Genomic DNA, 12,187 nt, shown 5'->3' on the forward strand with positions numbered 1-12,187 from the left:
GCAGGGGAATGCCCTCAAAATAAAAGATCTGCTTCTAAGACTGTTTACTTCCCAACAAAAAACCAAAGTCATGCATTTGTGTTTATTATCATCATTAAACATCACTTTTCTTTCAGGTATCAGCAATGCAGAAGCCCGTCAGCCAGGGAAAGCCCCGAACTTCAGTGTGAACTGGACAGTAGGAGACTCTGGTCTGGAAGTCATTAACGCTACAACGGGCAAGGATGAGATGGGCCGTGCGTCACGCCTCTGCAAGCATGCGTTCTACAGCCGCTGGATGCGCATCCATGCTAAGGTACAGCTTCCAGAGGGCAAGGATTGCCTCTTCTTCAGTCTTAGGAAAATGCCTGCATGTGCTTTCTCTACTCAGCAGTCACTTTCTCAGCCTTTCTTAAGCTGAGCCCCATGTTAGAACCATTAAGGCTGGAAAGACCCTTAAGACTGTCAAGTCCAACCACTGACACAGCACCACCACCACATTCACATTAAACCATGTCCTCTAGCACCACATTTGCACGTTTTTTGAAGATTTCCAGGGATGGTGACCCCACTACTACTTCCCTGGGCAGCCTGTTCTAATGTTTTACAGCCCTTTCAGTGAATTTTTTTCCCTAATATCTAATCTGAACCTCCCCCGGTGCAACTTGAGGCCAGGTAGCTGCTGCTCCATGCAGTAATGGAAAAAAACAATGTGTTTTGTAACTGACTTTTTAATATGATGATGTCTGGTCCAAAATGCATATTCCTTGGTTTATAGCTGAGTAAGCAAAGGATGCTGTCTCCATTGAGCTTGCCTTTGCATTTTAATTTATTTGGAAGAATAATCCCATTTTCTCTGCTGAGGTTTCACTCTTTACTTTCAGAAAGAAAGCTTCCAGGAAGTATGTCTGTGCCTTTTTTGCCTCAGCATTTAGTTTGATAGATCCTTGTTTGAATATCAGCTGTTTAAATAACTCAGTCACTCTGGTACTGTTTGGCTTAATAAGGTCTTGTCTCTCTCTCCTTCTCTTGTCTCTGAACCCCACAGCTTTCCTCCAGCTTGCGCTCAAAGATCCTCAAGCCCAACCTGTACCACGACACCAAGCAAGGAGCCACTGAGTATCAAACTGCTAAAGAGTGTTTGTTTAAAGCATTCCTGAAGGCAGGACTTGGAGCCTGGGTGGAGAAGCCCATAGAACAGGATCAGTTTTCTCTCACAATCTAATTCACAAACTGCACATCACTTTGGAAAGGAAGTTGTTCTGGAGATTCCTGGTGTCCAGCATTGCTTTCTGGCATCTCCACAGCCGTCAAAACATCTTTCTGCTCTTCGGAGTTGAGTTTCTTTGGGTTTTTTTTGAAACTTCACAGTAGCTGTTTCTGTTTTGCCTAAGTATTGAAACTCAATGATGATCCAACACATAATTGTATATTTTGTTATAAGAAAGTAATTTCTGGTGTATTTCTAGAAATACTTCTACTGTAGAAAACTTGCAGTAAGGCTGTCCTTACTGTATACAATGACTCATTTTTTCTGGGTTAAAATAATTTCTTTTTTAATTCAATGTCATCAAGTGCATGAAGAAATTAATAGTTTCTCTAGGTTTTACACCACACTTTTAGGAAGTAGCTTAATTTTTAAAAAAGAAAATAGGCGACAAAGCTGATTCTACTCCTCTGTTAACTTGTTTTTCAACTGCAGATCTTTTTAGTACATAGACCACAGAGCCAGAATGGAGTCTGGACAGCTAGTTTTTTCCCAATTCCTTTCTCTTTAAAACCAGCTGCTGAAAATTTCATGTCTTTGATGTATGTATTTATTAGTCTGTGAGCCAGTTTTTAACATGCAGCTTTTTATTCTGTTTTTAAAAATACATTTACCTCCCATTTATACCCATTGTGAAGTCTTCATTTTTTTACCATTGTAAACTGGAAACAGCAAAATAAATATTTGTAAGTTAAGAAGTTTAGTCTATAACATGCATAAGCCTGTTTAGAAGTAGGTGATTTGTGTACCCCAGGAGCTCATCCAAATACAATCTTAACTGTAACAGCAATGTAACAGCTTTAAAAAAATCTGCTTATTTTAAGGGCATCAAGCCTGAGTTGCCAAAAACCAGTCACTTGTTGGGTATTAATTGCTCTCCTCTAGAAACTCTTGTAACAGAGAAACCAGTTCTTAAAACTTCTTTCCTGTGAGTTATATCTGCTTTCAGCCAAATTGTTGTATCTGAGATTCCCTTGCCTTTGGGCTTTACATGTGTGATGGGCATCATGAAGCTAATTAGGTAAGTTGCTCTCAAATGCGTGTCCATCTCTTTTGACTATTCCTTTAAAAAGTGCTTTTCCTGAAGGTTTGGACACTTCTGCTTTCTGTAAAAATGTGAGGTGGAAGTGAGAGACTGAGGGTTGATTAACTGCTGTGTAGAAGGAGCACCTCAGCCCCAGCACCTCTGGGGTCAGCAGGTCCTTGGGGTGTTGAAGACTTTGGTGTAAACACACTTCAGGCCAGTCGTGAAGGGTAAGGCATTTCTGCTGGAGTAGGAACCTGTCCTCAGCTTCAGAAACTGATCAGACCTCAAAATCACTTGTGCATTAGTTGAAGTCTCTGGGTTCATGTCTTGGGAGGAACACACTGAGGTGCAAACAGGACATTTGGGTGGTACTGTGGATAATAGCAAGCACTCCTCTGGGAAGACAAGAGAGTCTGATCCAGGGGTCCCCTCAGTGGATTGGTGCTTCTAGAGGTTACTGCCTTTCCCAGATGCCGGGGGAAGAAGCTGCAATGGAAGGGTTGGGTAAATTCACCTTTGTGGTGGCTTCAGTCACCCTGTCAGCTTCTCACCAAAGCTGAGAGCACTCCTCTGCAGGCCTAACAAGGCTCTTGGAGTCATCATCCAGCTGAGGTGTAGACTGACCTCCTCCAAAACAAGAAGGAATTCAGTTGTGTGTGGTCAGATTTTGCAAGCACTGGGACACCAGCCTTTGGGATTGACCTTGTCTTGGTCACATTGCAGAAGTTCTGTTTGGGGCTGTAGTTGAGTGTGTGAACATGTTTCTGTGGGGTTGAGGGAAAGGTGGTCACGCTGTGTGTTTCCTTGGAGTCATTACTGCTCTCAGGTGAAATACACATTTTTAAGGTACTCATTCAAAAGTTGGTGTCTCTCTGAATTTTTTTTTTTTGAGGACTAGGAAAGTAGTAGCTCAAACTATTTTTTTTTATTAAGTCAAAAATATGAACAAAATATTTAAATAGTATTATAGTTTTTTAGCTGTTGGAACGAACTGTTAACATTAAACTGTAATGGAAATACGTTCCATGCCAAAATCTTTGGATGAAGGAGTGTTGTCAGGTTATTTATGAGGTAGAGTTCTCTTGTTGGTAATTCTGGGATTTTAAAAAGAAGTTTTCCAGGGTTGTGTGCAATCCATATCTGTCTTCCAGGAGTCAATAAAATACTGCTTGACTTCCTTCAATCCCTTGTTCCTTTTTGTGCAGTTCACACATGGAAGGAAGTAGGAAGAGTTCGTTCCCTGGAAATCACTGTCACTGAGCAAGGAGGGATAGCAATGCATAGAATCTCAAGTGACTGCAAAAGAAAAGACAACTCAGCCTCTGGCAGCTGCCAAATTTTCTAGGAGACCAGCTTTTTGAGGCTGAAGGCTCTGGAAAACCTGGGCTGGGTAGGTGGGAGCTGGCCTGCACAGGGAAGTTGTACTGCTGCTCTGGGAGCTGCTTCCATTCTTTCACTTATTTTTTTCCCCTTATATTTGATTGAATATTTATATAATTATTTTGATTGGATATTTACTTAATTATAATTGAGTATTTGTCTCAGGATCTTTAAAGGACTTAGAGCAACAACTTTAATGTTGATGAATACTTGAAATTGAATTTAAGGTGTTTTTTCTCCAGATGGCAGTCTGGCTTGTAGTAAAGTTTTATAGGTTAGGTAAATAGATAATTTTAAATATAGATGTTATATATATATATATATATATGTTCTGCAGGATCATTTTTAAAAAAATCTGGGCCTAAAGGTTTACACTTGAAATCTTGCTATGGCTGTACTCAGGACCTGGTAATAAGTGTAGATTGTTCTTACTGATTGTGTGAGTGTTACTGTGTAGGAGCTTGGCAGTGGGGATGTGCAGCTGGCTCTCCCCCCACGAACAGCTAGTGATGGGAACTAAGTGACTCTTAGAAGCTGTCTTAGGGATTTACAACAGTGGGGTTTCTGTACAGTTGGCAATTCTCATTTTCTTCTTGTCTTGGAGAAATCTTTTCATGGCTGGTTACTGCACAGGAAGCTACAGGGTAGAAGGTTTTTGTGTGCAGTTCCTCTAAATCTAAAAGATCTAACAGCTGAAAGGCTCAGGATCACAGAACTGGTGTTGCATTTCATCAGTCCAGTTCTGGAGACAGGCTGGGAGAGCTGTGGCTGTTCACCAAAAGAGGAAGTTCTGGGCAGACCCGAGAGCCCCTTTGAGTGCTTAGAGGGGCTCCAAGATAGCTGGAGAGTGCCTGGAGTGACAGGACAAGAGGCATGGCTACAAAATAAGAGGTCAGATTTTGTCTGGATATTGGGAAGAATTTTTGCCCTGTGAGGGTGATGAGACCATGGCACAGAGATGCTCAGAGGAGCTGTGGCTCCTCCATCCCTGGAAGTGTTCAAGGCCAGGTTGGATGGGGCTTGGAATAACCTGGGATAGTGGAAAATGTCCCTTTCCCATGGCAGGGGGCTGGAACTGGATGAGCTTTAAGGTCCTTCCAAGCCAAACCATTTCATGATTTTGTGATGTCCAAGAGTGCATGTAGCCAAGGGAAATCCCAAAACTCACTGTGCTCTCAGTGCAAATTAAATAAATTAAACAAGTTAAAGCTGTTGGTCCAGAGTGTTTTGGGAGCGTGAGGCAGAGCCTGTCATGGAGTTAGCTGCCTTTGGAAACCAAGCTGTAGTTTTAACAAAATTACCAGCCAGGAATTGAGAATGTGTTCTAAGAACTGCTTAGTCATGGTCACCACATAATTAAAATTTTGGGTTTTTTAAGTATCAGTAGTTTTCAAAATAGTTTTATTTCCATTCCTTAAATTAATGTTTGGAAGGCTTATGCTTGCAGAGAAGCTGCACTTTGAATTCTTTCCCATTTCATCATCATTAACTGTCTACTGTGAAAATTATCCCAAAGTTTACTGAAAAGGAAGGAGAGTTGCAATTCAGGTATAGAGTCAGAACAAAAATGTCTCATGTTATTTAAAACCTAAAACCCCACAGAAATAAAAATGTATAAAATATAACTGTTCTGTCTCAGAATCACTGTGTGGTTTTTGTTGGGTTTCTTTATCCATGTATTTATTTATTTATTTTCTGATACTAAGTGTTTTTGGTTGAGCTTAAACGTTTCCACCTTCACTTTGTGTGCTCCTGTTGGGAGAGGAGGTGATGTTTATCCTGGGGCTAGAGCTAGCAGAAGTACAGAGGTTTTTGATAGGAAGGGGGGATTTTATAAGGGGTGCTGAAATTTGTGCCACAGGGCTGGAAGGGGGACGTTTCCTGGGCTTGGTCCCTGTCCTGCTGGTGGCTCAGTGGGATGGATGTGCTACAGCTCGTGCTGAGTCTGGTTTCTAATGTAGAAATGATGGCATGGGATGGGGATTTTGTTGGAGAGGCCCTTGGGCTGCAGGCACAGGGAGCATGGACCAGAGGATTTGCCCACCTGGCAGCAGGTGCTCCCAGCCACTGCTTTTCCCAGAAATGTCACAGCTCAGCTCGGATGTACCAGCTATGAGTGTATATCTGAGGCCTTGGAGGTTCATTGGGCTTGCTGCTCTTCCTTTATGCAAACAGCTGGAGTATTTGCAGCAATTTTGGGTTGATTCCCCGTGGGAGGAAGTTGTGTGTGTCTCTGGGCAGGCAGGCTTGGTGTTTGGAGCTGCAGGATGGGGCGTGGGGGGTGTTTCATCTTTAAGTAGGTGTTTGTCCCTAAAACACACCTGGGGGGATGAACTCCAGCAGTTTTCCCTCAGTGCATGCACTGGCATTGTGTGCTCAAGCCCTTACGGTACTTCCAGTAAAGCTGCTTTTTCCATAGTTTCTGTCTAGCTGGGAATGATACAAACCAGTCACCAGGGGGGCTGCAGGAACTGAGCTGGGACTGGAATCCTGGACCTGGCAGGGCTGTGGGGACCAGGGAGGGCACACATTCCTTGTTGGATCATGTCACTGTACCGTGTTTTTCAGAACCTTTCAGCCAAAGGCCTGTCCCACTACCTGTTAATGAATGGGCAGTCAATTGCACCAACAGCATTTGTGTTTGCAGGAATTCAGTTTTGTGGGTAGTTTTGTTTTCTTTGGTCATTCCAGGAAAGAGGAATTGAGAGCCATGTTTGCAGCCTCAGCAGATGGAACAGTTGAAGTAATATCTGTTCTCTGGAGGGAAAGATCCACAGTTGGTGTCACTGCTGTGTTTTTATGTTTTTAATATCTTCATCACTATCATACCACTATCATTTTTGTTTGGCTGAGACATTCCTCAACAAGTTTAAGATCCAATGTATGTGTGTGTGAATATGTATTTATACATACATATGTATAATATTGCTGTATATTATTTGCATTAAGCAGTTACTCTTCCCCAGTCTTTCTGTGTGACAGTGCAAATACATCAGCTTTATCTACCTGGTGTAAGGTTATTAAAGAACACTTTCAGATACTGTCCTTGACACTTTCTCCATTCATAAAATCTGAAGCAGAGACCTCATTACACCTCTGGTTTGTCGTTTTCCTTCCAGCATCCTTGTCCTCCCGGTGTCACCGCTGAAGCACAACCCCCTTGGTCGATTATTTTAAGCAATGACTGTTTTGCATACTACCTTGCTTTGTTTAAGTAATGTTTGTACAGAGATTTCAAAATATAAAGAGCTATATAATTGCTAAGTTTCATTATTATTTTTTTTGTATCAGTGTTGCTAGTGACAGCAAAACAATAAGTGTGCGTGTCCTTAAGGTGGTGGATTTGCTTACATCCTGAAGAGCTGGTAAGAGCCTGGGAAAGGATAGGACAAGTGACAGGCCTGTGACTCCAGTGTAGGGTCACGGTCTGAGAAGGGCTGTGCCACCTCTGCTGTGTTTCAAAACTGACATTTAGCACTCAAATCCCAAGTGGGATCCCCAAAACCTGTGGGTGGTCACCAGGGTTATCACCCCAACACGTGTCTGCGGTTGGGTTTGGATCCTGCCCGTGGTGGTCGCCCTGAGCTGCTGCTGTGGGAGCTGGTGAGCCCCCCGTGGGCTGCCAGCACTGCCAGTGCACAAGGAGGGGATCCAGCTCCCCAGTGCTGGGACAGCAGGAGCCCAGACACCTGATGGTCACCTTTAACCAGCACCTGTCCCAACAAAACAAGAAGGTCTTGGCTGAATGTGCTGCTCTTGCATCCTGCTCCAAGGATGCCTCTGGAGAATCCTGGTCTCAGTTGATCAGTTAGAAATGCCAGCTCAGATCCAGGGCTGCAGCACTGGCTGAGGAAGGGCAGGGAGCCACCAACACATGGCCCCTCTGGATCTGGAAGCAGGTGCACCAACTTACCTTGCATAGAAGAAATAAATTTTAAAAACGAATCAGATCCAAGACAGCTCTGCTCCACAGCCTGCTTTTTGTGGGACTAACATATCCTTCAGTGTCCTTCAGGCTGGTATTTGTTGTCCCCATCATCTGACTTACCAGATCAATGTCTGATTGGGAGCAGGAGTAAGATAGGAGATCCCTACATGGGTGATGCATGTTTTGGAAAGACCCCTTGTAAGCTCCAATGATCCTTGTGGGTCCCTTCCAACTTGGAATATTCTGTGTTTCTGTGACTTTTTCTAGGAACAACAGAAGCAAGGAATGTACTCAAGGAAACTCTTTCAGTGTGAAAGTGGTTTTTTTCTTCATGGGTTTAGGTTGGACTTGATGACCTCAGAGGTCTTTTCCAACCTAATTGTGTCTGTGGTACTGTCACCAAGCCCTGCACAACCACAGTTTGGAGGATGCTGGATAAGGGACACCACATCAAGAGGCACCAGTCTCAAGAGCAGCTCGTGGCTAAGACAGGTTTCTCCTGGCACTGGGTTTTGTCCAGCCAGGTGACAATCCTGCATTAATGGCACCAGATTCAGTGGCTGGTGCTTGGTAGAGGGCAGTGATCTCCAGAGGCAGCAGAGGGAGGGTGGTGGAGGCTGGGGCAGGAAGGGCAGGTGCAGAAGTTCTTCCCCTGCAGGTGAAGCTGTGTTTATTTCACTTGGACATCTGTAACTTGTAGCAAATGGGAAGGTTATGGGGGAGCTGAGTGGTGTGTTATTGGAAGCACTAGGCTATGGGTACAGTGGTAAGTTCTAATGGATTCTGTTTTTTCACTCTGTATCACAACCTCAGGGAAAAGCTGGGCTCTGAATTCCAGTTCAAGCCTTTGCAAGTGGCCAGAATCACTTCAGTTTGCCCCTGCCACAGTGGTAACACAGATGTGACCTGCTGGTGCTGCTGCTGGTTTGGCTCTTCCCACTGAGAGATCAGCCCTGACACGAGTATTTCAGCTGCTGAAAATGTCAATTATCTCCCTCCTAGAGCCTGTACTGAAGTGGGGTCTGTAAACCAGGACATTTGCACCTCAGGCCAAACCCAGTATTTATGAGGCCATCTGCCTGACGTGATGGCCCAGCTCTTGCTCACACTGAGTTGTTCAAATACAGATTTGATTTCAGATGGCACACAGCAATGATTGCATGCTTTTGGAAAACAAACCAATGTAGGCCCAGGCATGAGAGGCATCATCCTCTTGCATCCTTGGCAAGTGTGCCAACATTTGAAGAAGACAGCTTGGCAGCATTACTGCCACAGCCACTGGGCCTTCTGCCATGGGGACAACAGCCTTTGGAGCAGTTTTTTTGAACCTCAGAGCAGTAAGATGGGAACCTATGAGCTGACCCCAGAGGGGATCCAAGGGATGCCAAGAAGACATAAATGCTTTTGAGGGGGCTACAGGAATCAAATTCCAGTGATAAGCCATCACTCTCTTAGAGAGAGAGGACAGCAGACTGTAAGATCTGTCTCTGCACAGGCACCTCTCAATTCACTGAGGCCTCTACTCCTGTGGCCCCACACCACTGAGCCTTCCTAGAACTCAGCAGGGTTGTACTCCTCTTCTTGCAGAAAAAAAAGAAAGGATATTCATCCTCCTCTCTTCATGTACATGTCTGGAAATAGTTAAATCTCTCATGAGCTACAGAGTGGTGAACCTCAAGAGACATTCTCCTTCTTGGATGGCTGTTCAGTCAGGGTGCTGACAGCTTTTTAAGGTAAATGTGCTTTTTCTGTGGCTGTATCAAACCCTGCAATGGAAATCATGCCAGGGGTCACTTCTGGATGTTTGTACCACACAACAAAAGATGAACCATCCAAAAAAGGCGGGTTTCAGCAGCAGGCCTGTGTGGGAGCAGGAATTGGCTTCTCCAGCCCAGGGAGAGGAGGAGCTTGGACCCCTCTGCCAGGACTGTGGCAGGACAAATGCTGTTCGTATTACAAAGCAGACCCTTATGAAAGGGACCAATTAGATTTTTACTTATGCCTCAACATATGTTATGAATCCATTTTCTGACATGGGGTGAAAAATTCCTGTAGGGGCTGTACACTGCTGAAAGCCCTAACGTGTGCCATCTGTTCAGGAGGCAGAAAATAGAGGGGAGCCCTGTTCCAAGGAGGCTTTGCCTGACAGCTGGCCAGGGCAGAGAAAGCTCCCATGATTTCCCCTTTTCTCTTTTCCATTCCCTCTTCTGCAGAGACATTTATCAATAAATGGTTCTAAGACATAATATTGCTGTGTTTGCACTTCATTTTCATCTGAGAAATACCAAAAAGAATCCTCCCTGATTCCTCTTTCAGCAGGACAGGACACCTGATGAGAAGATCATTGTTGGAGTCAGAGGCAGAGGAATTATCCCCTGACCTGTGCTGATGGGCTCAGACACTCAAGAGAACATTGAGTTTCCTCAGTAACCTGAGACCATGGAGAAAGCTCCAAGTGGAGAAACTGAGAATGTGAGGAAGTCACTGGGTAAAAAAGTTAGAGTTCAGGGTTTAAGCTATATTAGTGAGTAAGAGACAACATGGAGGATTTAGGGTGTTGTCCTTTCCCCTCCTCCTTCTTCTATGGTTTTTGGGTAGTATTAGGTGATTGGATGGAAAAATCCACATTGTGGGATGCAGGTGTTTGGTTACTGGGTTATAAGCAAAAATAAAGTCACTTGGCATTTCATTGTTGGGTAGGCTGACACTTAAAAGACCTTGGAGAGATACTTCTTCCATTTTGTAGCTGGTTAGCTTAGTGTACACAGCTCCTCTCTGTCTGTAAATATGTAACATAGATAAGGAAGAACAAACAACTGAACCCAAACACAAAAGCAATCTCTCTCTCTCATTAATCTTGGTCCTGAGAAAAACAACTGAGCTCTCAGTGTTGTACCCTGACACACCTGATGAAAAGATAATCATGATCTTATCAGCCTCTATTCCTTCAATCATCTAAACAAAGCCACCCACTCCCACCTTACTCACAGGTGCAGAATCAGAAAGGAGGCCTTGATGCTGTGCAAGTGCTGCTCAGTAACAGTGAAACACAGTTCTCCTGTCAACACTAAAATCTGCAAAGCAGCACTCTACCAGCTACTGTGAAAAAAATAAACTCTCCATGCCAAACCCAGTGCAACTTCCACCTGCAAGTGTGTTCCAGTTCTTGACCACCCTCTTGGTGAGGAACTTGTCCCCCACTTTGGACAGACATCCAGAATTTTAAGAGCAGAATCCAGCATTTGTCCTTGCTGCATTTAATTTGGTTGCTGATTTCTAAGTACACTAATCCATCGAGATCTCTCTGTAATGGTCTCTCTGCTCTCAGGGGAATTAATGGTTCCTTCTAACCTATTATCATTGGCCAGCTGCCCCTTGCATTGAGCCTGGGGAGCACAGCTAGGGGTTGGCTGCCAGCTGAATGTTACCTGAATCTGCTGGGACTGTTTTGAGTCTGCTGTATGACAGTCCCAGTTAACAGCTAGGAAGCTGAAGTTACCTGTAAAAGAAAGGACCCAGAGATTTTCTGTAATAACCTATGGAATAACACAGTGCTGCTCTTTTGATCAGTCCTGCCAATTTATGAGGAAAAATTTATTTTCCTCCATTGATAAAGGTGAATCCTGTTGGGCACAAGCAGGCCTGGTGGTGTACAGACCACCACAAGGTCCAAACCCACAAAATTTCGCCAGTTGTCTCAGGCTGCAATGCAAAATGTAACCAAGACCCATCTATTCTATTCCCATCTGTTAAATCCAGGTGGAGCAATGTTCTTTATCTCTTCCAACACCCATCCCTCATAACTCCTCCAGGGGGATGTCTTCTGTTCATGGGCCATTGAGTCTCACTGCATGACTGATAAAATCCATCATCCCAGTGTGAGATGCTCCACCCAGGGAGAGGAGCCAAGCATCTAAACCTGGATAGAATCTGAGATTTGGAACACCACAGCAGCCTTTCTCCACTGAACCCCAGAGGAAGACCAGACCCATCTACACCACTGGACCTTCAGAGGAAAACTGAACCTTTCTACAGCATCATTTCTTCAGCAGAACCACATCTGTCACTGCAGGAGGACTGCAGCCACCATTCAATGGGACTGCTACCAACACCCTGACCAACAGGCTGTCACCTTGTGTTTTGACTTTGTCAGAGTTTTTGTACTACTGCATTTTACTTTAATTTTCCTATTAATTTGTAGGGGTTTTTTGCCTCTGTTTGGGACTCTCTGGATTTAAACTGAGTTTGTTCCTGTGTTGAATAAATGGCTTCCTGAGCTTAACCACGCAGAAACCCATCTTGATGAGTCCCATGTCAGTCACCAGAATCCATAACCTCCCTGGACTCGATCCTGCAGCTGCAGAACACAGCAGCCCCTTTCCCTCTGGGAGTGGCTTTTAATGAGTGTAAGGGAGAGGTTTGTCCACAGAGAGAGAATAGAGAAACACCATCATAGAATGCCCTGAAAAACCATTGAGGAAGGGATCCAGCAGCTGAGAGAAGTGGTGATATTAAAGGTCCTTTTTGGGAGGGGTGGACAGCATGATAATGACCCCGACAAAGTCAGGTGCACTGGGCAGATGTTGTGGAGTCTGGCAAATCTAGG

The 12,187-nt window shown here is 44.3% G+C and overlaps 1 protein-coding gene across 1 annotated transcript in view; it reads left to right on the plus strand.

The window, feature by feature from the left end:
* The window catches only part of ADARB1 (adenosine deaminase RNA specific B1), a 43,248-nt gene extending 40,201 nt beyond the window's left edge, over positions 1-3,047 (plus strand). Inside the window, exons 10-11 of the mRNA XM_015634924.3 lie at positions 117-295; positions 1,028-3,047. Of these exons, the coding sequence (XP_015490410.1) occupies positions 117-295; positions 1,028-1,204 (356 nt within the window). The 3' untranslated portion in view covers positions 1,205-3,047. The remainder of the gene's footprint in view (positions 1-116; positions 296-1,027) is intronic.
* Positions 3,048-12,187: the final 9,140 nt, after the last annotated feature.

The sequence above is a fragment of the Parus major genome, chromosome 7, assembly GCF_001522545.3.
Source record: "Parus major isolate Abel chromosome 7, Parus_major1.1, whole genome shotgun sequence".
Taxonomy (NCBI): Eukaryota; Metazoa; Chordata; class Aves; order Passeriformes; family Paridae; genus Parus; species Parus major.